The sequence below is a fragment of the Delphinapterus leucas genome, chromosome 20 (genome assembly GCF_059928025.1).
Source record: "Delphinapterus leucas isolate spDelLeu-1000000601 "Yukka" chromosome 20, BTC_Dleu_Yukka2, whole genome shotgun sequence".
Lineage (NCBI taxonomy): Eukaryota > Metazoa > Chordata > Mammalia > Artiodactyla > Monodontidae > Delphinapterus > Delphinapterus leucas.
This window is the reverse complement of record NC_143148.1, coordinates 12,127,361-12,154,173: the sequence shown is the minus strand read 5'-3', so window position 1 is coordinate 12,154,173 and position 26,813 is coordinate 12,127,361. Positions and strand designations below refer to the sequence as shown.

General features: G+C 55.9%; 2 protein-coding genes across 10 annotated transcripts; one reads left to right on the top strand and one right to left on the bottom strand.

Moving 5' to 3' along the window:
• Nucleotides 1-338: 338 nt before the first annotated feature.
• EXOSC5 (exosome component 5) lies at nucleotides 339-8,385 on the bottom strand. Of its 6 annotated transcripts, none has more exons than XM_022585582.3 (7): nucleotides 8,082-8,214; nucleotides 4,814-4,872; nucleotides 4,572-4,685; nucleotides 3,587-3,692; nucleotides 2,548-2,688; nucleotides 1,469-1,558; nucleotides 339-744 (listed from the first exon to the last, which is right to left on the bottom strand). In XM_022585582.3, exons 1-7 carry the CDS (start codon nucleotides 8,103-8,105, stop codon nucleotides 652-654), a joined length of 627 nt encoding a protein of 208 aa, XP_022441290.2. In that variant the 5' UTR covers nucleotides 8,106-8,214; the 3' UTR covers nucleotides 339-651. The 6 variants fall into 6 exon arrangements, 5 of the variants coding, with proteins under 5 accessions (XP_022441290.2, XP_089758932.1, XP_089758931.1 ...); XM_089902806.1 differs by lacking the exon at nucleotides 3,587-3,692 and adding an exon at nucleotides 3,709-3,830 and having other exon boundaries at nucleotides 4,814-4,909; nucleotides 8,082-8,186; XM_089902805.1 differs by having other exon boundaries at nucleotides 4,814-4,909; nucleotides 8,082-8,186.
• BCKDHA (branched chain keto acid dehydrogenase E1 subunit alpha) lies at nucleotides 6,922-26,813 on the top strand. 4 transcript variants are annotated; one of them, XM_089902801.1, is made up of 9 exons: nucleotides 6,922-7,080; nucleotides 16,728-16,907; nucleotides 17,016-17,102; nucleotides 20,788-20,896; nucleotides 22,866-23,027; nucleotides 24,744-24,950; nucleotides 25,050-25,191; nucleotides 25,425-25,596; nucleotides 26,643-26,813. In XM_089902801.1, exons 1-9 carry the CDS (start codon nucleotides 6,937-6,939, stop codon nucleotides 26,811-26,813), a joined length of 1,374 nt encoding a protein of 457 aa, XP_089758927.1. In that variant the 5' UTR covers nucleotides 6,922-6,936. The 4 variants fall into 4 exon arrangements, with proteins under 4 accessions (XP_089758927.1, XP_089758928.1, XP_022441286.1 ...); XM_089902802.1 differs by lacking the exon at nucleotides 6,922-7,080 and adding an exon at nucleotides 7,875-8,069; XM_022585578.2 differs by lacking the exon at nucleotides 6,922-7,080 and adding an exon at nucleotides 8,699-8,838.

Here is a 26,813-nt window from a genome sequence, read left to right as displayed (position 1 = left end):
CGCACCTCACACGGTTGTCGTGTGGGTAAAGGCAGCATTCAGAGCCAGATTCCCCTCCGAGGCCCACGAAGGCCACTGCCTCCCTGACCATCTCCTTACTCTCCTTAGTCCTCTGCTCCAGCCACACTGGCCACCTTGCTGGTCCTTGAACCTCTGCCCGTCTCTGCCAGGGGGTCCTCCCCCAACATGTCCACGAGTCCCTGAGTTCGTCCCTGGCCTCTTCCTGGGCTTCCCTCAGATGTTCCCCTCTCCACGGAGGTGTCCTCGACTGATGTATTAAATCTGCCCTCCCCCGACTCACCTAAACCCATCTTCCCTTTTTTAAATAGCATCCATCATCCAAAAAAACACCAATTTTATTTGTCCATCACATCACTGCTCCTCGAACCTGGGACGTGGGCCTCATTCACTGCTGAGGCCTCAGCACCCAGCAGGGCCTGCACACTCTAACAGCAGTCCCACTTCACCGGGCTGTTAGAATGAGTAGAGTCAGTCAATAAATGCACCATCCTACTGGTGTTTTCCTGGGGTGGGGTGGAGTCTGTGCCCCCCGGGCCCAGGGGCTGGCTATAGCCACTTTCTCAGCAGGGCTGGGCTACCAGTTTATTTGATGCTGGAGGTGGTGGGAGGGGCAGCTTGCCCCAGCGTGCCTCAGCTCTTGGAGTAACGCCTCTGCAGAGATTCCCGGTAGAAGCGGAAGACGTGCTGGGAGGCAGCCTGGGCTGCAGCCAGGCACTGCTGGAGCTGGGAAGGAAGAGGGGCTTAGTGCTGCGGGCCCAGGCCTGCACCCACACAGCCTGACAGGCCGCACCTCCCAGTTCACCGGGAGCCCCGCCCCCCAAGGGGAGGCAGGTGGAGCGGGATGGAGCGGGATTTACTCTCAGTGCATTTCCTTCTTCCCCACTTCATGGGCTCCTTCAAGGGGAAGAGGGCTCAGGGGTCAGGTTCCAGCAGCTCCAGGCCCTCAGACCAAAGGCATCAGGCATCCTGACCCCTGGACGTGACCCCAACCTGAGCTCCGGGGCCAGATTGGAATTTTAGAGCCACAGGCCCTGTGACTCCAAATAGTCTTAAAAGCCATGGAACCTGAGACCCCAAATCTTTATGGCCTTGCATACCTGGATTCACAGGAGGGCCAGGTGGGAAATATTCTTGGAGACCATTTGGCCCAACAGGTGCCAAACTCTGTTTTTCAGACACCCCGAGTTCCGGGGTGCACAGCTCTGAGCTGGAAGCTGGGAGGCCTCAAGGCGCCCCCATCTCTTGATTTCAACCTGTGCCCCTCTTCTCATAAATTGGTCTTCCCTTTAAAATTCCCACAAAGGTTTCTGTGGCTACAAAGTTTGAAAACTATTTACAGAAGGGATGCAAGGACGAGGCCCTCCTTAAGCTTCCAAGGATTGGGACAGGACCTCATGTCAGGTGGGTGGGAAGGATCTGGCATTCACCCCCAATTGCACACTGGTACCTCAGCATCAGAGTAGAGCCCCTTAGTGGTGGACATCAGCAGCTTCCGTTCCACGCTGTCAAGTGCAAAGGTCAGGACTGCCCGGGCCTCCTAGGGATGAGGGGTACAAGGTGGGGGACCTGGGACTCTCTCCTCAGACACAATCTTAGCTGGTCCCAAAGAGGGGGCTTGCTTTTCACTCAAGTATCAAGTGTATTTTTTTTCTCTTTGGGCTACCTACCACCCCTTCCCTGCTTCCTTGAGTAATCGCGACCCATGCCAAATTCCACCACATGGTTCTGACAGGGGCTTCAGAGCACAGTATCCTGCGCCTCAAGGGCAGCAGCCACAGTGCTGGTCATTCCCCGGTGCCTCCCATCTCCCTGCAGTGATCTGTACCCCTGGGGCTGGAAGCCAGCAAACTGTATTTCCCAGATTCCCCTGCCAGTTAGGTTCTACCAGGAATCTGGTGGGAGACTGGGAGGGAGGAGAGAGCATCTTGGTCCTCATTGCAGCAGGAGTTTGGGGTATATCACCTGCCACAGGAGGCATGGAGATGGGGTGGGTTCTGGACTTCAGCAGCCAGGGCAAAGCCAGCCCATCTCTGTGCATCTAGATCTGACTGCATCAGTATCTCCACCAGTACAGAGCAGGAGCGGGCTTCCGGCTTCTAATCTCTGGGTGTCCTCTCTTCTTCCCTTTTGCTCCTTCAGCTCTTCCAATATGGTTATAACTAGTTCCTTGCATTAAATTCCGTCTGAAATCCCCCCAGGGGTTTCTGCTTTCCCGACTGGATGTGACTGTTACAGTCCTGAGCAGATAACTGGGAATAACCAGAACCCTAGCACACTGTGACCTTGAGCCAATGAAGAAAAAACTCTTTCCTCCTTTGCTTTTGTTTTTGAACCTCTTAAAATCAGTTCCCTTTTTGCTTCAGCAGGTTAGAGTCGGGTTTCTAGCACTTGCCCAGATGAACAGGGCAGAGCTTACCAGCTGAAACTGAGGTGGTACAAGCCAACTGTTTTGGAGAAGTGAGGCCTAGAGGAGGAGAGGAAGAGTGTCTGTCCAAGGCCTTTTACCACCCTGCCCTTCATACCTACCTTTTCTTGCTTGGCTGTGGGGTCCAGCAGGAGGGTCCCATCAGAGTCCAGAGCACAGGTGACCCCACAGAAGAGGGCCCGCATGGGCACACCTGCGTCCACCAGTGCCATGCAGGCGGCATTCAGGCAACAGGCCAGGAGCTGAGTGCCACAGGCAGTGGTTAAGAGTTTCTTTTTTTTCTTCCTTTTTTTTGGCCGCACTGTGAAGCTTGTGGGATCTTAGTTCCCCAATCAGGGATTAAACCCAGGCCCTCAGCAGTGAGAGAGCAGAGTCCTAACCACTGGACCGCCAGGAAATTCCCAGTTTAAGAGTTTCTACTGGAGGGCTGGTCAGCAGAACATATCCATGCCTCCATTCACCCTGCCAGTGCCTGTAGCAGACATCACTAATTGATCACAGAAAGGCAGAGTAGTTCTGGGATCACGTATCCTTGGGTTCCAGATCTGAATTTGCCACCTCTAAGCTGTGTGACCTTGAGCAAGTTATGTATTCCCTCTGAGCCTCAATCAGGGATCATAATGATATTCAACAGATATGCACCTTCAGGGAAACGGAGGACAGAAGCCTTCCAAGATCACACAAGTAGGCAGTGGCAGAGCCAGGCCTGGAGCTGGGGTATCTAGAGCATGCAGTGCTACCAGGCGATAGATGGGCAGGGTGACAGAGGGAGGGGTCGGTGTCCTCAGGGAGCCCAGTCCAGGGGAGAGGTGTGGCCCTGGCATAGTGCAAGGTGAGCACAGGCCTGAGTCAGACAGGTGGCCCCACCTCAGTTTCCTCAAGTCTTTCCTCCCCAGGGCCCAGTTTCACAATCAATCAGTCCCACCTCTGCCACTGACCCTCCATTGCCTCCCCTCTGTGAAATGGGTTCGCAACAGTCCTCCTTTTCCCTCATCTGTGAAGTGTCTGCCCAACGCAGGGCCATGCACCTGCAAAGCCATCTAGAAATGCCTGTTTCTGGTCCTTGGCCTCTACCTTTCTCTACCTCTACCCAAACCACAGCGATCTTTCAAGGCTCAGCTGCTGAACCTAAGGTTCTACCTGCTCAGGGCTCCCCCGGTGTTGAGCCTCAAATCCAAGCTCAGGGTCAGAGTTGAGGTCACTGGCACAGGCTTTGGATTCTGGAGGACTTCCTGGAGGAGGTGGCCTAGGGGAAAGGATACAGAGCCAGCATCGCTGACGACCTGCAGCACCACGGTTATGGAGGTGCGGGGGTGCAGAGCTCCCAGCACCACCGCTTCACACGTGTTTCTGATCAGCCGCTCCCGGCTCTTCTCCGCTACGCCTGGGGAAATCAGGGGTGGGGTGGGGTTGTCAGGCTCTTCCCTTCCATCTGGCTCACCTTCCTCCATATGCCCCACCCAAGCCCTCTGGAAAAGGGCCTGCAGTCCCAGTCTGGGCTGCTGGAAGACCCTGAATGGATAACAGAGGAGTCCCAGTGGGAAGGAGGCAGGGCCTGACTGCCACCCACCAGACCCCTGCCACTTCCAGCACCCACCAAAGGAGCCTCCCGGGGAAGAGAACCTCTGAGCTCCCATGTCCAGTGCTGCTGTCCACTCCCATCCCAGTGGGCCCAGCCCTGGGGAGTGAGGGGGACAGAGTAAAAGAGTGGAAAAACAGGTTAATGGAAAGGAGGAGAGATGGAGCCAGGAAAGAGGAGGGGAAAGTGAAGATGGAGAGAGACAGGGAGAAAGAGAGAAAAGTGACAGAAACAGGGACTCAGAAGCAGAGAGTTGGAGAAAGAGACAGAAATAGCTGAGGGCAGGGGACTTCCCTGGTGGTCCGGTGGGTAAGATTCCGCACACCCAAAGCAGGGGGCCCAGGTTCGATCCCTGGTTGGGGAACTAGGTCCTGCATGCATGCCGCAACTAAGAGCCCGTATGACGCAACTAAGACCCGGCACAGCCAAAATAAATAAATATCAAAAAAAAAAAGGAAAGAAATAGCTGAGGGGTGATGAGAGGGAGGGGGGGAGTGGAGACCAGGAAAAGCAGTGAGGGAGACACCGGGTGAGAGGCCCAATTACCAGGCAGACCGATCTTCGGCCTCAGGTTCACCTCCAGTGTGGCCTTGTTGAAGATCTCTTTGCTGACTTTCACCTCTGCTGGCCCGTACACGCCTGCCAGGACGGAGGTATCCCCTGGGGAGACAGCATGGGAGGCCTCACCCAAATCTTCCCTGCCTCTGGGGCCCAATGCCTGGCACTTAACATTGTGGGCCCTGAGCCAGGTGGCCAGGGTTGCCCACATCACCCTCACTGTGGCTCACCATTTGTTGGCAGTGATTCTTTGAGCACTTGCTTCATTTCTCTGCCTCCACTTCCTCATCTGTAAAATGGGGATAACCACAGTACCTCCCTCACAGCTGTGAGGATTACATGAGATAAAAAGAAAACCACTTACGACTGTGCCTGTAAGTGCTGAGTGCCCAAAAGACTTTAGCTATTACTATAAACTTTAATGGGAAGTTCTTCCTGAGAGCTAAACTTTCTCCCTCTTACTGCTGCTGGTCCCAACTTCTCCATCCAAAGCTTCCCTTAGCCCAGCTCTCTTCCCTCAGGCTCACATCCCCAAACTGTGCAGCAGTCAGGACACCTGAGAAAGAGATAAATATCTGGGGGTGGGGCCTGACGCCTGCTTATTTCCTCCAGGCTCTGTAACCTCAGCCGATTTTGCTCACTTCTCTGGGCCTTAGTTTCACCATCTGCAGAATGAGGACACTGGACGTCAGCAGCAGCTTGCAAACTTTCCTGACCCTAACTCCCAATAAGAAATACGCTTTAGAGCAGGACCTAAAACTCACCCAAATCTGTGTGCATGTAAATGGAACAAAAGCCTCACAAAACAACTCTTACCGTTATTGCTTTGATATACTCTGATATCTTCTACTCTATTCCAGTTAAAAATAACCACGAATGACGCAGTGGTTCTCAACCCTGGCTGCACGACGGACTCACTGCGTAGCTTTAAAAGATACTGATGCCCAGGTCCCTCCCCCAGAGAGCCTAATTCCATTGCTGGGGGTTGGGGCTCAGGCACCAGCAGCCTCAGAGCACCACAGGCCATTCTACTGTGTAGCTGGGCCTGCAACCTGCAGTGGGAAGAAACGGAGCTCCAGCAAAGCTTCAAAACACTGGGCTGCAGTCAGACTCACCACAGCAATTAATTCAAAAATGTAGAAGGCCAGCCTTAGTTGGGAGTGGGTAGGTTCTGAGGCTTTGCATTTTTAACCTCATCAGAGATTCTGAGGCCAGAAGCATGTGGGACACACTTTTGAAGGTCTGCAAAGGACCCTGCTCCAGGGTCCTGGGCTTTGGGGTTTTAGAACACAAAAGGGACTCAGTATTTCTTAAGCGCTAAGGAACTCCAGGCATCTGCATTTAGCAAGAGAGCTAAGCCCTGGGGAGGTCCCGGGTAGAGGCCTTTTTTTCCCTGGGGTTGGCGGGGAGGAGCTGCCACACAATGGAGGGGATTCTCCCGGCTCCAGGAGAATGCACCCGAAGGGGGAAATTATCCAAGCAGAACAAGAGCCACACTGGGGCCTTCCTTCCTGTTACTCCAGTGAGCACAAGAGTCCCTCCCCTCTGGACCCCACATCCATCTAACTCCTGCCCCATTTATCTGATTCTCTTACAGCAAAGCTCCTGAAGAGCTGTCTCCACTCACTGACTCTTTCTTTTCCTCCTTGACCCCATCCCTCCACCAGAACAGCTCTTGACTGCGCCACCAATGACATACGTCCAAGTTGTCAACCCACAGGTCTAGCCCATCCTCACGTGATGTAGCCTCTCAGTAGGACTAATGCAGTTGGTTGGCCCTTACAGCTCAAACACGTTCTTCTCTGGGCTCCAGGTCACCGCCCTCTCTTGGTTTTCTTCCTACCTTACTATCTTCTCCTTCTCAGTGTCTTTTCCTAGCTCTGCACAAGCTAGAAGACCCAGGGCTTAGTCCTGGGACCGCTTCTCTTCTCCATCTATACTAATTTTCTTGGTGATCCCATCCAATCGGTAGCTTGAAATACCATTTACCAATCGGTAGCTTGAAATACTATTTATAGCCGAAGGATTCCAAATTCCAGACTTGTATGTACTACTGCCCAGTCCACACTGCCACGGGGATGTCTACTATGCATTGTAAATTTAATGTTCCAAACTGAACTCATCTTCTCCTAGCACAGCTGATCTGGGAAAAAAACTTTCGCGTTATCCCTGACTCCTTTTTTTCGTATCCCCAAACCAACCCATCTGCAAAATCTGTCAGTTTTCCCTTCAGAATCTCACCCCCTGCACTGCTTCCACTCTGGTCTGAGCCACCCTTACCTCCCCCTTTCCCCCTCTAACCTCAACAGTGCAGCCAGAGAGATTCTGTTAATATATATTCAGATCATGTCACATGGCTCCATTCTCAATCGCTAGGCCTTACGTGACGGGCAGGCCTCCTTACCTCCTTCCCGCCTCCTGTTTCTGCTGTAGCCACACTTGTTCCCTGACTATTCCTCACCAAGCAAGTTTTGGCCTCAGAGGTTCCCAATGCTTGGTAAGTTTTCCTCTTGATCTCTTTAGGGTTTGCTCTCTTACCTTTAGGTTTTTATTCAGAAGGTACCATCTCAGTGAGGCCTTTCCTTACCATCCTAATTAAGACTGCAACCCTTTCTGGCACACCCTAATCCTCTTCCCTACTATATTTTTCTCCACAGCATGTTACTATATATTTTACTTACTTATCTTTTGTCTGTCTCTTTGACTAGAACGTAAACTCCATTAGGGCTGGGATTTAAAAAAAATTTTTATCCATGTATTCTCAGTGCTAGCAAAAATACGTGTGTTCAATGACGGAATGAATGAAAGCAGGTTCTGTACCTGGGTCTGAGGTAATGCCCTAAGGCAGGGCCTGAAGCATTTATGGGGATGATCCTTAGGCCTGTCTCCAGAGGAATATTTCCCGGGGTCAGGGAGGTGAGTCTAGTCTGAGAATTATTTAGCTAGGGGAAGGGGATATTTACCTAATAGGTAAGACCTGCCCCAATCTTAGGGATATAGAAAGAGTTGTGTATCCCAGTCAAAGGGATATTTACCCAATGGGTGGGGGTGGGGCTGGGGACATCACCCTCAATCTGATAAGTATCTACTTCGGTAGAAGATCTGCCACGGGTCCAGGGAGTTATTAAACCGCTAGTGGTGATCTGCCAGTCTACCGGGTATTTATGCGAACAAAGGGGTTTGCCTCACCCCGGGATGTATGGACGCAGGGTGCGTGTGTGGGAGGCGGCGGAGGAACCTAGTCAAGGGAGACACCCGGGTAAGGAGATTTCCCCTATGCTGGAGTATTCGTTCTTAAGAGGAGGTCTGCCCCTCCCTCATTCTGAGTACTTACCAAAGTGGAAATACCTTCTCCCGGCTAGTCTGGAGGGAGAGGTATATGTATGCAGTAGTATCCACCCCGGCAAGAAATGCACCAGTCCAGGAGGAATATTTACCAGCTAGCACAGTACATTGTAACCGCGCCCTAAAACGAATACGACCTGGGTGAGTTCCTACCTTGCAGGAAAGAGGCCGAGCCATCGGGCCGGGACAACAAATTCTGTTCGCAGGCAAAGTTCCGGAGGCTACAACCGGGACCCCGAGGGCCGGACTCTATTCCAGACTCAGCGCGGATCTTAGTCTCAGTCTGCATCACTCCCTCCATCGCCCCGGAGCCCACGTGCAGCCGGGATTGTCGCTTCCGCGCAGAAGCGCGGGCTTGCTTACAGACTGCGTACCTAGTGCGCACGCGCCGACCCGGGGCGGGGGCGGGGGTGGTCTCCAGGATCAGCTCCCGCACGTGGCTCCGCGTTTACTAACAATTTGGTCCCTCCCACTCCCCCCTCGAAAGTCCAGGAAAGCCATTGGACAGAAGAGAGGGAAGGCCTTGACACGTCCTACCCGAGGTCCCCGGGCCCTGAAACCCTGAGGCTCTGGTCAGGTTGCCCTCTTCTTTGCCTGTTACAGGAACAACTGCGATGAGGCGGTCAGAGTAATTTTGGGGAAGCTAGATTGTTTTATCCATCTACATATGTGCCCTAGAGACCGCAGGACTAGTAGCAGGTGGTTTCTTGACAGGGTAATGCTGGCATTTGCGTCAGGCTTATGAAGTGGCAGCCCCAAGCTCGCCGTTCAGGGGCGGATCGGCGAGGGATTGTTAGCCAAGATGGCGGTGGCGGCTGCTGCGGCGAGGGTTTGGGGATCAAGTCGAGGCTTGGGCCGGGTTGGCCTTCTCCTTCTGCGGCGGTCAGGGGCTCGTGGGCTGGCTAGATCAGTGAGTACCTGGGACAACGGGGAGTTTTCTCCAAGGAGGTATAGGGATGTTTACGCTGTCTTCAGAGTGTGGGGGTCCCTCTAGGGAGTGGAGGAAGGGCTTTTACAGAAGGGGCAAGGGCTGGGAGAACCACTTGGAGAGGACACCCAAGGGAAGAACTTCCAGTTCCTTAGGAGGAGAAAAGCCAGGCAGCTCCTTTGTAACCGTGAAGGAGAGAGACAACTTGGAGAGAGCGAGGGAGCTTCTTATTAGTTGCCGCCGTTCCCCAGGGGAGGCCGCTTGGAGGACGCGGAGGGGGGGGAGGTGTGACCTTTCCTCTCGGTGGTTGGAGAAAACTGCCTTTGTAAGGGACAGACTTTCTTCTCGGTAAAGACTCCCCCGCTTCAAGGAGGAGAAAAGAGAGATCAGGTTTCCCCCCAGGGGCTTTTATGGTGCCCTTTGCTCCAACTCTGATTTTAAAGTGAATTGCGTAAAAATGTCGTTTGATCCTGTGCCCCCGATAGAATGCCTTGTCGGTTTTGATGACTGTACAGAGAAGATGATCAATAAATATTTGTTGAATTAATGAGGGAGTGGGAGCGGGGGCGGGGGGAGAGAGGTCCAGACAGAGCACTTAGCCCACATTTCTTAGAAACACTTGAGAAATGCCTTGTTTCTTGTCAAAAGTGTTAGGTTGATGCTGCTAATTGCTAGCTCACACAGCAGAAATCTAGTTAGAAGCCGCTACTTAGGAGAGAGGCCGGGGGCTGAGAAAAGCAGTGAACTAAGATTTCGCACATAAGAGAGTCGTGGTTAAGAAGTTGGGCTCAGGAGCTAGACCATGTGGCACCATGTCCCTAATCTGCCACGTTCCAGCTCGGTAGCTTTGGGCAAGGGACTGCTCCTCTCTGGACCTAATTTCCCTCTCTGTAAAATGCTAACAATGGCCACATCTTAGGGTTGTGTAAATTAAATGTGTAAAGTGCTAAGAACAGGACCTCGTATATGACGAGTGCAATCGGAATGTTGGCCGCTGTTGAAAGTGAGGGTGGAGGGAAGGGACAGAAACTGGCCTCGGAGATGGGGGAAGAAGAAAGGAGGTGACCTTGGGAGGGTCTGGGTTGGTGAGGGCCTTGGCGGGAAATCTATCAAGATCTTGTGGGGTTGGGCCTGACCGTCTGATGCCCAAACCATTGGGAAGGGAAGATAGAATCTGTGGGAAGAAGCTCTAGCTAGGGAGAGAAATGGGGGCAAGAAGATGGGCTGGGAGTGAGGTGTGGGAACACCTGGGAAGGGAGTTGAAGCAGGTAATTTCCAAAGGGCTGCTGGAGCAAGATGGAGGTGGGAGAGTCCCTGCCTGTGGGCTGTTCTCGGTCAGTTTTGTTTTGTTTTGTTTTTGAGCAGATTCCCCACCGCTGAGCTCCCTAGAGCCCATTGGTTGGGCCTGCGCGGTGGGGGTGGGCTGGACTGGGGCAGGAGTAGGGAAGGGTCATTCATGACTGATTAAATCGGCTTCCTTCCTGGCTCAGTCTCCTTGCTGCCCTTCACGCTTACTTCCCCTCCTTTTTTTTTTGGCGGGTTGGGTTGGGAGCAGGAGGTCTTTCAGAGTCTCTACGTTTTGCGTTTATATTTTTAGAGTCCCTGTTTTTTCTTCTCCACTTTTAAGTATATCACTTGTTTTTTTCTTTTCTTTTCTTTTCTTTTTTTTTTTTGCGGCACGCGGGCCTCTCACTGTTGTGGCCTCTCCCGTCGTGGAACACAGGCTCCGGACGCGCAGGCTCAGTGGCCGTGGCTCACGGGCCCAGCCGCTCCACGGCATGTGGGATCTTCCCGGATCGGGGCACGAACCCGTGTCCCCTGCATCAGCAGGCGGACTCTCAACCACTGCTCCACCAGAGAAGCCCCTCACTTGTTTTTTTCTTAAGATTTAAAAAGGAAATTTTTTTTTTTTTGAGGGGAGGGAAGGAGTAGTAGCATTTAGTCAAAGATTTTGAGCCTGATCTGGTCAATAGGACTTTTTGTAATGATAGGAGTGTTCTAAATCTATGTTGTCCAGTACAGTAGCCACTAGCCACACGTGGCTGCTGAGCACCGGAAATGTGGCTTAGCGTGACAGAGGAATTGCAGTTCTCATTTAATTTTTTTAAATAAAATTATTTATTTATTTATGGCTGCGTTGGGCTTTTTCTAATTGCGTTCAGCTGGGGGCTACTCTTTATTGCAGTGCACGGGCTTCTCATTGTCGTGGCTTCTCTTGTTGCGGAGCAGGGCTCTAGGCTCACAGGCTTCAGTAGTTGTGGCACGCGGGCTCAGTAGTTGTGGCGCACAGGCTTAGTTGCTCCGCGGCATGTGGGATCTTCCTGGACCAGGGCTCGAACCCGTGTCCTCTGCATTGGCAGGCGGATTCTTAACCACTGCGCCACCAGGGAAGTCCTTGGCTAGTCTTAATGAAGCACTTTATCATTTATAGTGCCAACTGACACCATTATTGTATTTTTTTTAATTTTTTTCATTATTGTATTTAATACTGCCATACTGCAAGGTATGTACTGGTAGTTTTCTTCTATTACAGGGGAGGAGACTGAAGCTCAGAGAGGTGAGGTCTGAACTTGGAGCTCCGGTCTCCAAAGCCTAGTCTCCTTCCACAGTAGCAGGCTGCCAGGAGGAGAAGGGGTAGGGCTTCGGTTCAGGCCTTGCAGCACCCTGCTTAGCCCATACATGGTGTGTATCATCAGACTGCCTGGGGCTGGTGGGAAGAGGGGGTGGGAAGAGCCGACCTCAGCCCCCACCATGCCCTCCCTTCACTGCCCTTCAGCCCCACTGGCCGTTTTCCCCTTTCCTTGGATGAGCTCCTCCCACCCGGAGGCCTTTGTAGGGATATGGTCCTTCAGGTGTCAGGCTGAGAGTTCACTTCCTCAGAGAAGCTTTCCTGACCCCATGACTGGTCTCAATGTGTAAAACAGGGACAATAGCAGTACCTCCCTCAGAGAGATACGCTGAGGGTGAAAGGAAACAGCTCTTAGGAAGCACTTACACGTACATCCATGTGCTCGGTAAGGGCTCAAGAAATGGCGGCTGCTGCTTTCCCCCAGGAACAGTGAACCTGTCGCGGCCTTGACTGATGCAGGGAAAGGATGCTTCCCATCTTCAGTGGCTGGGGAGCTTAGTGCTGCTGAAGCCGCCGGGTCCCTGAGGCCAGAGAAAGCCTGATGCATGTCCACGCTTCCCTGGCCTCCCCAGCCGGATCCCCCTGGAAGGGGAGGCCACTGATGAAGTCACCGACACTCCCGAGCTGGAAGTAAAGCCAAGGTCAGCTTTGCACTCTTTGAGGCAGAGCGCCTCAGACTCCAGAGAGAGAGCAGGCTTGGCTGGCCTCAGCTGTCCTAGCTTCCGAGGACTCGGTTACCTGGCACCATCCACACAGCCTTCCCGGGCTGGACCCCGCTCTTCTCTCCAGCTGCCCTGTAGTGGGCAGGCTGCCTGGCTTCAGATGCTGACATCACCGCGCATGATCTCCCTGGGTCACGGCCAAGTCACCTAACCCCTCTGAGCCTCGGGGCCACCTGTGTGGTACGGAGGTGTGGTCATGGCGCCTGCTTCACCTGGGTACCGTGCAGGTTCAGTGAGTCACAGGCACCATACAGCAGGTGCCTGGTGCGGCGCCGAGGCACGTAGTTAACTGCTGTGGTTAACGTGCTACAGCCAGGTGGTCTCCAGGGTGCCAGGATCTCTCCTCTTGCCTCGGAGCCTTTGTCCTTCCCAAGGACTGACGTGTTTTCCCCCCAGCCTCTGCCTGGCTCACCCCTCCTCGTCCCTCAGGCCTCGGCTTCGCTCCGCCTTCTCCAGGAAGCTTTTCCTCCTGCATGCGATGCAGCTAGTGAAAGGCTTCCTCCTCGAGCTACGGCAGGTGCTTTATACCCGCCTTACCACCAGCCAGTGAAATAGAAACTCTTATTTCCACAAGGGGACGCGGGTTCAGGGAGACAGTCTCCTACCCAAGGTGACGTGGCTGGAAAGGGACAGAGCCAGGATTCAAACACAGGCCGCTTGGCTCTCCAGCCCTCATCCTACCCTGCCTGTGTGTTAACTAACCTCTCTGCGATCCTGCCTCCTCCGACATCGCCCCTCCTGACTATGACTTGTGTGTTCAGTGTCTGTCATCCGTCTCTCCCCGTTGTCCCCAGCCCTCAGTTCAGGGCCTGACTTGGAGCAAATATTCAATGATTACTTGTTTGACCGCTACGGTCATCAAGTACACTTGTTAGCTAGTCATAGTTATCGAGTGTTTGTTACGTGTCAGGCACTGGGCTGAGCACTGTACACACAGGGGCTCTTTAAATCCTCAGGACCGGGCTTCCCTGGCAGCCCAGTGGTTGAGAATCCGTCTGCCAATGCAGGGGACGTGGGTTCGAGCCCTGGTCCGGGAAGATCCCACATGCCGCGGAGCAACTAAGCCCGTGTGCCACAACTACTGAGCCTGCACTCTAGAGCCCGCGAGCCACAACTACTGAGCCCTCATGCCAAAACTACTGAAGCCTGCGCGCCTAGAGCCCGTGCTCCGCAGCAAGAGAAGCCACCGCAATGAGAAGCCTGCGCACCGCAACGAGTGGCCCTGTTGGCCGCAACTAGAGAAAGACCACGCACAGCAACGAAATAAATAAATGCAGCCAAAAATAAATAAATAAATTTTTAAAAAAAAGCACTGTAAAAAAAAAAATCAGGACCATCTGTGAGATAGATGCTCATACCGCCCTTGGTTTACACATGAGGAAAATGATGCTCCAGGAGCTGTACTTACACTCCCAAAGGCAGCAGTCAGCTCAGAGTCCCTGCCCTTAACTGTGGCCCCGTAGGGAGTGGCTCGAGGAGGGGCCACCCCAGTACGTGTGGGGCAGACCTTGGCCTTCCAGAACAGGCGTCTGTGTCCTGTGTGGTAGGAGAGAGCATGGCTTCAAGGCTTTGTGTAAATCTGTGCAGCTTCTGCCATTGTAGGTCACTGCCACCAGGACAAACCCACTCCCCCACCAAAAAGAAGGGAAAATGGGTGGAGACACATATTTCCTCTGCAGGCATTTTACCACCCACTCCCATCATGGAGCATTTCCTCAGGGCCAGGCACTGTGCCGATCCCTTTGGTAGCTCAAGGAATCAACACAGTAACCATGGGGTAGGTACCACCTTCATCTCTACAGGCCCAGGAAGAGTGGGCACGGCCAAAGCCCAACTCCAGGGTACAGGGGGCATCAGTGTACCCTGACTGTAGCCCTCCAGCCTCTGGAGGCAGACAGTCCTGCCCTGACACCAGGGTTTGTTCGGAGCCCCATGACCCTGTCCTCCTGGCCCCTGGCCTCCCGTCCTAGAGCCCCTCCCCAGATGGCATCTCTCTTGTCTCAGCCTCTCTCTGGAGTGTCTGCTGGGGCCTCGGCCTGGAATTACAATACAGTCTTGAGATGCAGTCAGCCCTTCTCCCCAGCTCCTCTCTTCCCCATCTTCCCAGGGTGCCAGTCAGTTTCCTTTTTCCCATTTCCTGACCCTAGATTTTGGTTTTTTTCCTCTTTTACCAATTTTTGAGCATGTAACGTGTCCCGTGCCTTTGCTGAACCCTTCGTGTGCCTTAGGAACTTTTTGCAGCAGCCCTCTGCAGCCTTTTCGCAGATAAGGAAATTTAGAGACATGGTGTTTTGCAGAGGGCTGTGCAGTGAGCTGCGAAATTGGAACCTAGGTCATCCAGGTCAGTCTGATTCTAACTAAGCCAGTGAACTTAACCGCTCATTCATCCGTTCGGTCAGTAATTGGCTGTTGAAGTGTGTGTTCTGTAAACCAATATGGACATGCTTCTTGCCTCCCTGGAGCTTGTGATGTGTGTGGGAGATACACATGAGAGGAATGGATCCTCTAGGTGAATGGAAGGGTCCGGCCGCGTGAGCGCTCAGAAGGCGGAAGCACGGTCTGCAAGAGTTGGGCCGCTGCTGTGCTGTTGTCAGGCCTGGGCCCGCCCTGCCGTTGGGAGTATAATTTCCTTTATATCCTCACAATCACAAATGCAGATAAATGCACACAGGTACACATTCCCCTGCTGGAACCTGGGAAGGCCTCTTTGCCGCAATTAAAGGAGGGAGGGCGGGAAAGGAGGGAGGGCGGGGAACACATTTGAGCACCCATGTGTGAGCTCCAGCTCACGACGAGCCCAGACATTCTTCTTTAGCACCTATTGGAAGTGAAGCCACAGTTACTGAGCTGAGAGGAACCTGGCGACCGGTGGAAAGTAAAGATGCAGATGTGTGCAAAGTGGGCCAGCAGTGGCAGCTGGGGTTCGGGGCCTGGGTTTAGGGGTCTGGGTGTCAGCCCTGCCCAGGTTGGAAGCCCAGTCCTGACTTATCTGTTTTAGCCCTGGGGCCTGGTGCAGGGCGGTTATGTTACCTGCCTGAACCTGGGTTTCCTCGTCTGAGGGGCAGCAGTACATACTCTGCCTCACGGATGTGCTCTGAGGACTCAGTGAGGGCTCTGCACGCGGACCTCAGCCTGGTGCCCGGCAAAGGCTTACTACAGGGGCACTGTTGCAGTGCTCAGCCTAGTTCAGGGCATTCTAGCTCAAGTGCTGAGAAATGGAATTCGTTCCCCTCCTGGTGCACGTGTAGGCTTCTCCCGGGCTTTCCCCAACAGGCCTCCTCTCAGCCGGGGGGGCCGGGGTGTGATGCTTCCCATGAGACTCCTTCCCAGGTCCACAAGGGGCATGCCATTGCTCACCTTTTGCCTTTTGTGTGTCCCGTTACCCCAGCTTCGAATGCTCTTTCCCTGACCCCTAGATATCCTTCAGGTCCCAGCTCTCATATGACTTCCTCAGGAGAACCTTACCCTCTTTCCACTCTGCTCTCACCCCATGGCTTCTCCTGGGAGAATACGTGTCACCCTCATCCGCTCGGCGTTACTTGTTGAACCTCTGTCTTCCTTGCTGGGCTGCAGGGACAGGTGTCTTGCCTCGCTTAGGTCCCCAGAACCCAGCACAGGCCGTGGAACGAAGCAGGTGCTCAAATATTTGTTGAATGAGTCAGTCTGGGCTCCTGAACTGGAGTGGAGAGGGTGGTAAAGTGTGTGGAGCAGTTTGCCAGGTGGTGGGGAAAGAGGCCTTCTGGTACAGAGAAGAGAGCAAGAGATGTGGTGGTAGAAACGATAATCGGCATCTTTTTGAGCCTTTACTATACGTACAAGTACTCTGCTCGCCGTTTTATACACGTGATTTTGTTTGAGCCGCGCAATGTTTCCATGCGGTGTTCCCCATTTTACAGGTTGAGAAAGGGGAGACTTGAAGAGGGGAAGTCCCGTTCCCATGGTCACTCAGCAAGGGATTTGAACTTGGCAGGCTGACTCTTAAGGGCTCACAGACATAAGCTCTAAGCTGGGTGGCCTCCTTGTGGGTAGAGGGGTCAGTAAAGAGCCCTTCTGGCTGACTGGAGGTCGCTGTGCAGCGGTGTGTGTGTGTCTGTGGTAGCCGTGGGAGATGGAGAGGACGGGGTAGCGGCGGTCAGCCCTGGGGAGGCCTTGAATGCCAGGGTGAGGAGTTTGGGCCTCTGATAATAATAGCTACTGGTTCTTGAGCTGCCTGCCACTTTATTAGATTATTTAACCTTTACAGCAACCCTGTGTGATAGATATTATGATTTTTCACCCCAATTTTACAGCTGAGAGCTGAGACACAAAGCAGTTGTAGGAGCTTGCCCAACGTGTGACACACTGGGAAGGTGGCCGAGCCGGGATTCAGACCCTGTGCATCGGGCCCCAGAGTCCACCGTGGCTGTGGTGGCTTAATCACCAGGCCGTGCTGCCTGCCGCTGCGGGGTTGAGCCTGCAGAGCCTCTGCTGCTCCTGACATGGGTGTCTGCTCCCCCCTCTCCCCCGCCTTCTCTCCGCAGCATCCCCAGAGGCAGCAGCAGCACTTCTCGTCCCTGGATGACAAGCCCCAGTTCCCAGGGGCCTCGGCGGAGTTTATAGACAAGCTCGAGTTCATCCAGCCCAATGTCATCTCTGGGATCCCCATCTACCGCGTCATGGACCGGCAGGGCCAGATCATCAATCCCAGCGAGGATCCCCACGTGAGAGGCCGCTTTCCCCCGACCCCGTGCCTCCATGCCCAGGCCCCTTGCCCGTCTCCTCCCCTCTGGTCCCAACTGGCCCACCTATGCCTGTGCCTCCATCTGCAGCTGCCCCAGGAGAAGGTGCTCAAGTTCTACAAGACCATGACGCTGCTCAACACCATGGACCGCATCCTCTATGAGTCCCAGAGACAGGTGCATGGGCATGGGCTGGGGAGAGGGGCATGGGATTACCTGAGGTCCCCCTACCTGTGTTTGGGCCAAAAGACAGCTCCCAAGGAGGCGGGAGTGCAGTGGAGAGCCTTGTCTTGAGGTCCCTAGAGTTCTTGGGGTTCTGCTGGGGCTCTGGAGGAAGAGGGTGGGAGGGTCCTGCCCAAGGGCAGAAGGGTGGACCAGATCGCGGAAAGCCTGCTGTACGCCGGGCTGGGGGCTTAGCTGTGCTGGGAGAGGGCAGGCAGGAGAAGACTGGACTCCCCTTCCTGTCAGGCGCTCACAGTCCTGAGAAACAGGGTGGCTCTCGGTGCTTCCGGGAGTGCCCGTGTCCGCTGTGCTGCGGTGGGACACTCAGCTGTGTTAGCATCAGCTGACAGAGACCCAGTCAAAGCAGTGTCAGCAAAGAGGGAATTGGGTGACTCGACTAACTGCAGGTCCATAAGGCCCTGTTTCAGGCACAGCTGGACCCAGGGGGCTCAAAACATGTTTTCAGACGTGTTTCTCTCTCTGAGTGTCTTTTCGGCTCTCCTTTGCCTTGGCTTCCTTCATTCTCAAGCTGCGGTGGTCTCTGGAAGCTCCAGATTCACGGAGAGGTGGCAGAGAAAGAGTTCAGGGTACGGGCTCTGGAGCTAGACTGCAGTTCGAGTCCACATTCTGTCACTCTCTAGCTCTGTGGCCCTGGAAAAGTTGCTTAACCTTTCAGTGCTTCAGTTTTCTCGTCTCTAGCTACTTTATGGGGTTGCTGTGAGGATTGATGGTGGCCTGTGTAGTGGCCTTAGGAACAGTGAGACTGGCATTTGTCATGGATACCAATCTTGCAATTATTATCCTTTCTGTTTAGCAGTGGAAAGAGAATGTCTGGTCCCTAATGTTCCAGCAGAAGGCCCAGAGCTGATGCTTACTGGCCAGGCTTTGGTCACAGAACCCCCTTGAGCCAGCCCATGTGATTGACCGGCCAAGCCGGGGCCACGTGCCCATCCCCAGGAACCAAGGGCGCAGAGGCCTGGAGTCCGTCCCTCCCAGGCTGCGGAGACGGAGAGCAGGAGCATGGGGTTCCTGTTAGGAAAGTGGGAAGAATGCTGGGCAGGCTCGTCCTCAGGAGTGGGGATGGGCTTGGCAGTCTGCACTTGTATCAGGCCCCCAGGTGACCCCACTGTGACCCCACTGTGCACTGAGAGCACGAGGCCCACTGAGAACAGTTCCGAGCAGATCAGGCGGGCAGCCAGCTCCCTGGTTCTCTTGCTCACAGGAGCACTATGTGTGGGTTCTCCACCTGCCCAGAAACTTCCCTTGGCTCCTACCGTCCACAGGATCAAGACCTGCCCTTCCTGTCCACCCCGTCTCCCATTCACTGTGGCCTGGGCCATCTGCTCCCCTCTGCATGGCCTCAGTACCAGGCCACCCCTCCCACCCTCTCTCACATGGCTGGGCTCCTTCCTGACCCCTGGGTTGTCTGCGCAGACGGGGGCTTTGGAACCTGGCAGACGTGGGTCCAGTCAGAAATGTGACTTTAGGCAGGTGATTTTTCTTGTCTTTGCCCCGGTTTCTTTAGTGTATTAAAACATAGAAATAATGAGAGAACCCACCCCACCCCACCCGACCAGGTGAGACCTGGCATGTAAAGCCCCTCGCCCGTTGGCTGACACAGGGAACCCTCAGTAAGATCAGCTCAGCCATCAGGTTTCAGCCTTCCTTAGCTAGGGTTATCCCAGCAGCCCCCCATCCCAACAGAAATAAAAGCAGTAGTTTAAACAGATTAATAGGCTTTTTCTTTTGAATGAAAGAAATGTGAAAATAGGTGGTCGGGGCTGGTATGGTGGCACCACAATGTCATTGGATACCCAGCACTGGCCTCTAGCCTCCAGGGCCCCTCATAAACCAAATGGCTGCTGGAGCCCCCTCTGTCATGTCTCGTTCCAGGCAGGAGGTAGAAGGAAGGTGGAAGGTCAAACATGGCACCGCCCAGCTATCTCACCACACCCACATTTATAGAACTTTCCAGGCAGTCCCACCAAAAAACATCACAAGTTTCATCGGTCACTCCCAGCTGCAAGGGAGACTGGGAAAGTAGTCTTTTAGTCCGGGCAGGTGCTGTCTGTGGTGGAATGAGATCTGTTAGCAAAAAGGAAGAGGGATCTGCCCCTAGCCCAGGTCCTGCTTCCTCAGGGGGCCCCCCCTCAGGCTCCTCCCCACACCAACCTCGACGGCCCTGCCAGGCCCTCAGCACCCAGCATCCGCCCCACCCATTGCTTTCAATTGGCTCCCCACTTGGAAGAAAGTGTTGTTCATCTGTGGTTCCCCCCCTGCGACAGGAGGCCCCTGTGGAACACATGAGGCCTGGGTGCAGGGCATCCTGCAGCTGCTGACCCGGTTGGCTCCATTTTTACCTTACATACAGTCCTGCTTACCTCCATCTCTGTGCCAGGGCTCCCGGATCTCCAGCCAGACTTCACCTCTTAGCCCCCGATCTGCTTGGCTTCTCACCCTGGGTGTCCCTCACCAAATTCAGCCCATCCAGGCTTGAGCTCAGCACCTTCCTCCCGGACCTGCTCCTCTTCCGCCCTTAGGCCATTTCTCAGTGACGGTACAGCCGTCCACCCATTTGCCCAAACTGGAGACCTACTGGTATTCCCTGTCCCCTCCCACCCCCTCACTATCACTTTCCCCTTTCATTCACTCTGCCCTTAGGTATTTAGTTAGAAATCCATTCTGCTGCTCAGCACCACCGCCAGGAACCCAGACTTCTTTTCTGCTTCACCATCGTGGGCGACTTGGCTTTCGGCCCGTGCTTCTTGCCTCACGTTCACAAGATGGCTGCCACAGGTCCAGGCTTCCTGGCTGTGTGCAAGCCTGGAGGGAAGGCGTGGCAGCAGCTGCAGTGACCTCTTCCATCAGGAAAGCAAAAGCAGAATTCCGCTTAATTCTCTGCCTAGAGCTTGTGTCCTGTGGCCGCTTCTGACTGTAAGGGAGGCTGGGAACATACTTTTCCAGGCTCTGGGATTAGGGGGCTCAGGAGAAGGGAGTTGCCCTGGGCACCGGTGTAGCGAACCAACGGGGGCTGCCGCTCCCTGCACCGCTCATTCTGCTTCTCAAGACTCTCGGTCATCCTCTCCCTGCCGCCTGCCACCACCAGGCCAGGCCGCGCCCCCTCCCACCTGGCGCTTGGCACTCGTTCCTGTCTCCTCCATCCGTTCCCACGTGGTAGCCTGAGAGACATTTTTAAAACATCTCTCCCCTGAGAACTGTTGGCGGGTTACCGTCGTCCTCAGGGTAAAGTCGTTCCCTGCCTCTCTCTCCCTCCTCGTCGTTCTCCACCCCTCCCACTTTGTGTCCCAGCCCTTCTGACCTCATGGCCTTTCTGGTTCTCTCTGCCTGGAAACCTCCACCCTCCCTACCTTTGCTCGGCATAGGCATTGCTCCTCGATGCCCCTCCACAGTGGGGCGGGTACCCCTTCAGCCCCCATCACGCAGCCCCCTCACCCTGGCTGTAACCAACCTGGCGGTTCCTCTGTGAAGGCAGGAACGCCAGCATGGCCTGGCCCAGAGCCGGCCTCCAGGAAGCACCTGTCGAATCACAGAGTAGTCAGAAGTCGGTCAGTGCTCGGACGTTTCTCTGGCATTGCCCAGTCTAACTGAACCTGCCCTCTGGGCCCTCCTCCACCCCCAGGGCCGGATATCCTTCTACATGACCAACTATGGTGAGGAGGGGACGCACGTGGGGAGTGCAGCAGCCCTGGACAGCACGGACCTGGTGTTTGGCCAGTACCGGGAGGCAGGTACGTCTGCCCGTGGCCCGGCCCTGTGGAGCAGGTGCCAGGGACCTGGGTCTGTGGTCCCCATCGAGACTAGTCAGGCCCAGTCCCTCCTGCTATGAAGGCGAGGCCCACATCAGTTACCAATGTGCTCTTCTAGGAGCGGCACCTTGCCAGAGAGGCCTAAGGGTGCTTCCCCTCCGCGGAGGCCTGGCAGTATTGTAGTTAAGAGCCTGTGCTCCTGACCATTCCATGCCCTGCTGGTGACCAGTTGTTCGATTTTGGGCAAGTCACTTCCGTTCTCTGAGCCTCAGTTTTCTCATCTTTGAAATAGAGGTTATGATGGGATGGCAAGCCCTTGTGCTGTGGGGCTGCCGTGAGCCTGCAGTGAGGTCAGGCCGAGAGGGCCTCTTTCCAGGTGCCAGTATCCTTCAGATGGGTGGGCGTGTTCCAGCCTGGGAGTAGCTAACTTCTGAGTGAATGAGGGAGAGGCTGGAAAGAGCAATGACTAGGAATAAAGAAAACGGATGAGAGTTAAGGAGAGGCTGGGGGTGCAGGAGTGAGCCCGGGGAGCTGAGGGTGGGGGTCCACAGCAGTTGTTGGTATGGGGCCCAGCGGGGGAGCCAGGTCTGACCCTTCCTCTCGGGTGCCGCACGACCTTGGGCAGGTTGCTTGACTGCTCCTCGCCTCAGCGTCCTCATCTACAGTGGGAGACGGTGGACCCTCCCGAGCCGGTTGTTGAGGGGTTTCAGAGGGCAGATGACGTAAAGCCCTCAGCACAGGGCCTGGCGTGGGGTAAGCGCTCCCGGGACCAGCACAGCCTTCCAGTCTGCTCTCAGACCATCTACTGTCTCAGCTGCACCAGACCCCCCACCCCGCATGCTCCAGGGCTCCAGATGCCCTGTGATACTGTCCGTGGTTCCGCATCATTAGGTTTGCCTGGGCATTGGGCCGTGAGCCAGGCCCCTGCCATGTTTGCTAAGCGCTTCCCACTGTTTCTGCTGAGGGGATCTCTCTGGGGAGGGCTCCAAGCAGGGCCTGGAGCGAGGGTCCTGGAGTTACGGGCGGCCGCTGGGCTCTGCACATGGGGGCTGTTTGGGCCCCAGCCGCCTCTGCAGGAGTGAGCCGTCCTGCACCAAGGGTCATGGAAGGCCCTGCATCCAGACAGCTGCCGAGGCGCCTGTGCGGGGCAAGGAGGAAAGGCAGGCCCCGCTTGTCCCAGTCCTGACTGGGCAGCTACTCCCCATGTGACTCTGTGTCTCCTGTGAAGTGGGGAGAACAAGGGCACTGAGAACGGTAGCGCTCACTGAGCTGTCCTCAGTGCTGGAAACCCTGGAGCCTGTGTCGGTTCCCCTCACAGCAGAGTGGAGGCCCCTGCCCACCTCCCACTGGAGCGGCTGCAAGGGACCCCCACCAGCCCCACCAGCTGTGTGAGCCAGCTGGTGCGAAGCTCGCGTCAGAGAGGTGCGGCCTTGTGGCGCCTTTGATGACGAGGTGGGCATCCGCCGGGGTTTTGTTTGAAGAAAGGATTTTACTGCCATGAGCAGGTTTGAACATTTCCTCTCTAGTCCACAGGTCGTGAGCACGGCCCATACTTCTTTTTGGTTCATATGATGATTTTTTTTTTAAGTAGATGAATTAGTGGAAACTCTTAAAAATCAGGTAGCTTCCCCTCCTCTCCCCTAGCGCCCCCCCCCAAAAAAAAAGCACGCTGGATTGCTCCTTTTGAAAAGCTGGACCATCTGGCCTCTCTGAGCAGAGGTTAGTTGGTTTGAACAGCAGCCGCCGTCTTGAGGCAGGCCTGTGCTTTCTGCTCTGCCCGCCTGCTTCCTGCACCCGCCTGGCCCCTATAAGCATCCGAACGCGCCTTCCCTGCTGTAGGACAGTCAGCAGAACGGGTCCCGGGCAGGAAGGGCCTGGCCCAGGGGCCCGCACAGGGTTGGCCTGTCCCGCACACCACCCGCCACGGTAACCCTGCCTTCTCCTGCACCAGGCGTGCTCATGTACCGGAACTACCCCCTGGAACTGTTCATGGCCCAGTGCTACGGCAACGTGAGCGACCTGGGCAAGGGGCGCCAGATGCCCGTCCACTATGGCTGCAGGGAGCGCCATTTCGTCACCATCTCCTCTCCACTGGCCACGCAGATCCCTCAGGGTGAGGATGCACGCCCTGGGCCCCGCACACACAGTCTGACGTCGTTACCCTGCTCGGGCCCTAGCCTCCTCCATCCCTTCCGGGGGCTTCCTGGTGGCGCCACGGTCCTAGCGCCGGTCTGGGCTCTAGACTTACACGACCCCTCTTGTCTGGGACCCTCGCAGGAGGGCTCTAGTGGCGTCTTCGCCCCATTCGGCAGGTTTGAGCACAATCACACTGTCAGTTTCTCACGCTTGTGCCCAGCCCGTGTCCCTTCACCGGCACAGCCAGCTGCGTGGGACTGAGCGTGTGCCAGCTTCCTTACTAAAGGTCACCCGGCAGGTAGCAAGAAGAGTAGGCACTCAAATCGTGGACCATGTGGCTCCAGACCCTGGGTTCTCCACCCCGGCCCTGCCTGCCTCTGTCCCGAGTGACTCCCCTAAAGCTTACTCTGCAAGTCCACAATGCTTAGCGCAGTTGGTGTGGCTTCTGTTAAAGGGGACGGACTGCTTGTGAAGCAGACCCGCCAGGGGCAGGGCTGTGGCCCTACGGTGCAAAAACAGGGATGTGGACAGCCCCCACCCCCCGCGCTGTGGAGCCTGCACTCGGTCGAGGGCCAGTGACACATGAACTGATGTGCACAGGGCTTAGAGTGCCTGGCGCGTCAGAGGGCCCCGGGCACGTTCGCCCGGCGTGTTCTATTTGGGAACAGGAGCGGTTTGTGTCTGAGGTGGGAGGCGGACAGGGCAGCTTTCTGGGAAGAGGTAGCATTTTCACTGATTTCCATTTCGTAGGCTTTCCATAAGGTGGGGCCTGGCCCTCATCTTCCATTTGGGTGACCAGTTAAGTCACTCAGCTGGCCAGTGTACGGAGTCCATGCTGTGTGCTGGGTGCCATTCTAGGTGCATTGAACAGAGGCAGCAAAAACCTCAGCCTTCCTGGTGCTGACACTGGTGGGAGAGACGGACAATAAACAGGATGAAGTAACACATGGAGTATGTCAGGGGTGATAAGGCCCACAGGGAAAAGTAAAGCTGAGAGGGAGTGGTTCTTGATGGGGGAAGGTGGGGACAGGTGTCGTCAGGTGACAGTACAGACCAGAAGGTGAGAGAGGGAGCCACTCGGGATGTGGAGGCGGGTGCCTGCTCGGTGACGTGTCTGAGGTGCCAGGAGGAGCCAGTGGGGCAGGTGTGGAGGGAGGGATGCACACAGGTGGGGTCTCAGGCTGTCGACTTTTGAAGACACTTTGACCCAGAGTGGACCCGAGCTGGGGGAGGGGGAGGAGTCTGCTGCAGAACCACCTGCCGGCTCGGCTGCTGCCCTGAGGGTAACAGCTTGGGTGGGAGGAGCAGGGGGCTGGGGAGGAGGCTGCTCGGGCCAGAGGTGGGGCTGGGACCACCAGGGAGAGGTTAGGGAATGGGGAGAAGGGGTCGGATTCTGGCTCCGTTTTGAAGGCCGAGCGGGCATGGGGGCGTGACAGAAAGTCAGGAGTCAAAGATGCTGAAGTTCGTGGCCTGAGCAGTTGGAAGGATGGAAGGATGGAGCTGCTGTCAGCCGAGGGGAGGAGACTGTGGGCGGGGCAGCTTCTGGGGGAGGGGGAGGGGCGGCTCAGGTGTTTTCTTTCCCCTCAGAGCCTGGCAACAGCTAGCCTGAGGGCCGGAGCCCCGGGTTGGGGTGCGAGGGTGTGGACGCGGGGAGGGTATGAGTGCAGGGAGACGCGTGTCTCTGCTCCTGCAGCGGTGGGGGCAGCCTACGCGGCCAAGCGGGCCAACGCCAACAGGGTCGTCATCTGTTACTTCGGAGAGGGCGCGGCCAGTGAGGGGGACGCCCACGCCGGCTTCAACTTCGCCGCCACCCTCGAGTGCCCCGTCATCTTCTTCTGCCGGAACAACGGCTATGCCATCTCCACGCCCACCTCCGAGCAGTACCGCGGGGACGGCATCGGTACGGGCCCTGCGCCCTCTCCTTCCTCCCCTCTCTCCCCACTCCCTGCTCCTGTCTCACCTGAGCCCTGGGGCCTGACCTGCCTCCCTGTCCCTACAGCGGCTCGAGGCCCCGGATACGGCATCCTGTCCATCCGCGTGGATGGCAATGATGTGTTTGCTGTGTACAACGCCACCAAGGAGGCCCGGCGGCGGGCCGTGGCGGAGAACCAGCCCTTCCTCATTGAGGCCATGACCTACAGGTGGCTGCCGTCCCCCCACCACCACCCCGTCGGCCCCCAGCCCCAACCACTGCCGCCCTCAGCACCTCCCCCACGTTGATCACCGTCCCCGCGGTACAACCCCACTGCCCTGCACCGTGTAGCCCCTTCCGGCCTTTATTCCATTTCCCCCCTTCTCCCCTAGTCCACCCGTTCCTTCCTGACCTTCACCTGAGGGGCGCCAGCCTGACCCTGGGTCCCCCTCCCGCTGGTAGGATCGGGCACCACAGCACCAGCGACGACAGCTCAGCGTACCGCTCAGTGGATGAGGTCAATTACTGGGACAAGCAGGACCACCCCATCTCCCGGCTGAGGCACTACCTGCAGAGCTGTGGCTGGTGGGACGATGAGCAGGAGAAGGCCTGGAGGAAGCAGTCCCGCAAGAAGGTGAGGAAGGGCCACCCTCCGTTGGAAACCACCCCAGGGGTCGTGTTCCGGGATGGTGTGTCACGGAGAACCCTGGAAGGATGGGGAGGCTGGGGGTTGGGGGCCATTGAATTGGCAGTCTCGGGGATAACCCTGGTGATGTCTCTAATGTCATGATGCCAGGACACGTGCACCTCAGCCGTGTTCTGCCCTCAGCTCCTTCGCCTCTGAAGAGGGATACTGGGGTACCCACCTCAGGAGCTTGTCTGAGGGTTTGCATCTGATCCAGATGGGGTGTAAGTGTCTGCCAGAGTCTGTGCACTGCCCTCCTCGGCCCTGGTCGTCAGACACCAGAAGCACTGCGGCCCAGTGGGCAGGGCAGACCCTGGTGTCGGGCAGCATGTGCTTCCTGGCTCTGCCCCTGACCACGTCATCGTGGGCACGTCCCTTCTCTTTGTGCCTCGGTTTCCTCACCTCTGAGCTGCCTGCTTCTCAGGGCTGCTGAGAGGCTGAACCGATTCCACACTCTTAGTGTAGTGCCTGGTTCTGCTAAGGGTAGAGATGCTGGGATTTGGGACATCAGTTGTCACCACTATTTTTTTTTCTTTTTAATTTATTAAATTTATTTATTTTGGGCTGCCCTGGGTCTTCGTTGCTGCGTGCGGTCTTTCTCTAGTTGCAGCGAGCGGGAGCTACTCTTCGTTGCGGTGCGCGGGGTTCTCATTGTGGTGGCTTCTCTTTGTTGCGGAGCAGGGGCTCTAGGCGCGTGGGCTTCAGTAGTTGTGGCGCGCGGGCTCTAGAGCGCAGGCTCAGTAGTCGTGGCGCACGGGCTTAGCTGCTCCGCGGCATGTGGGATCTTCCCGGACCAGGCCTCGAACCCTTGTCCCCCGCATTGGCAGGCGGATTTTTAATCACTGTGCCACCAGGGAAGCCCGTCACCACTATTTCTGTTGTCCACGTGGGAACTTGAGGCTCAGGGGGCTTAACCCCTCGCCAGGATCCCACAGGTAGGAAGCAGGTTCCTGGGTGAGAGGTCGGCTGCCTGCCCACTGCCACTTGTTCCCCAGGTGATGGAGGCCTTTGAGCAGGCCGAGCGGAAGCTGAAGCCCAGCCCCAGCCTGCTCTTCTCAGATGTGTATCAGGAGATGCCTACCCAGCTCCGCAAGCAGCAGGAGTCTTTGGCCCGTCACCTCCAGACCTATGGGGAACACTACCCCCTGGATCACTTCGAGAAGTGA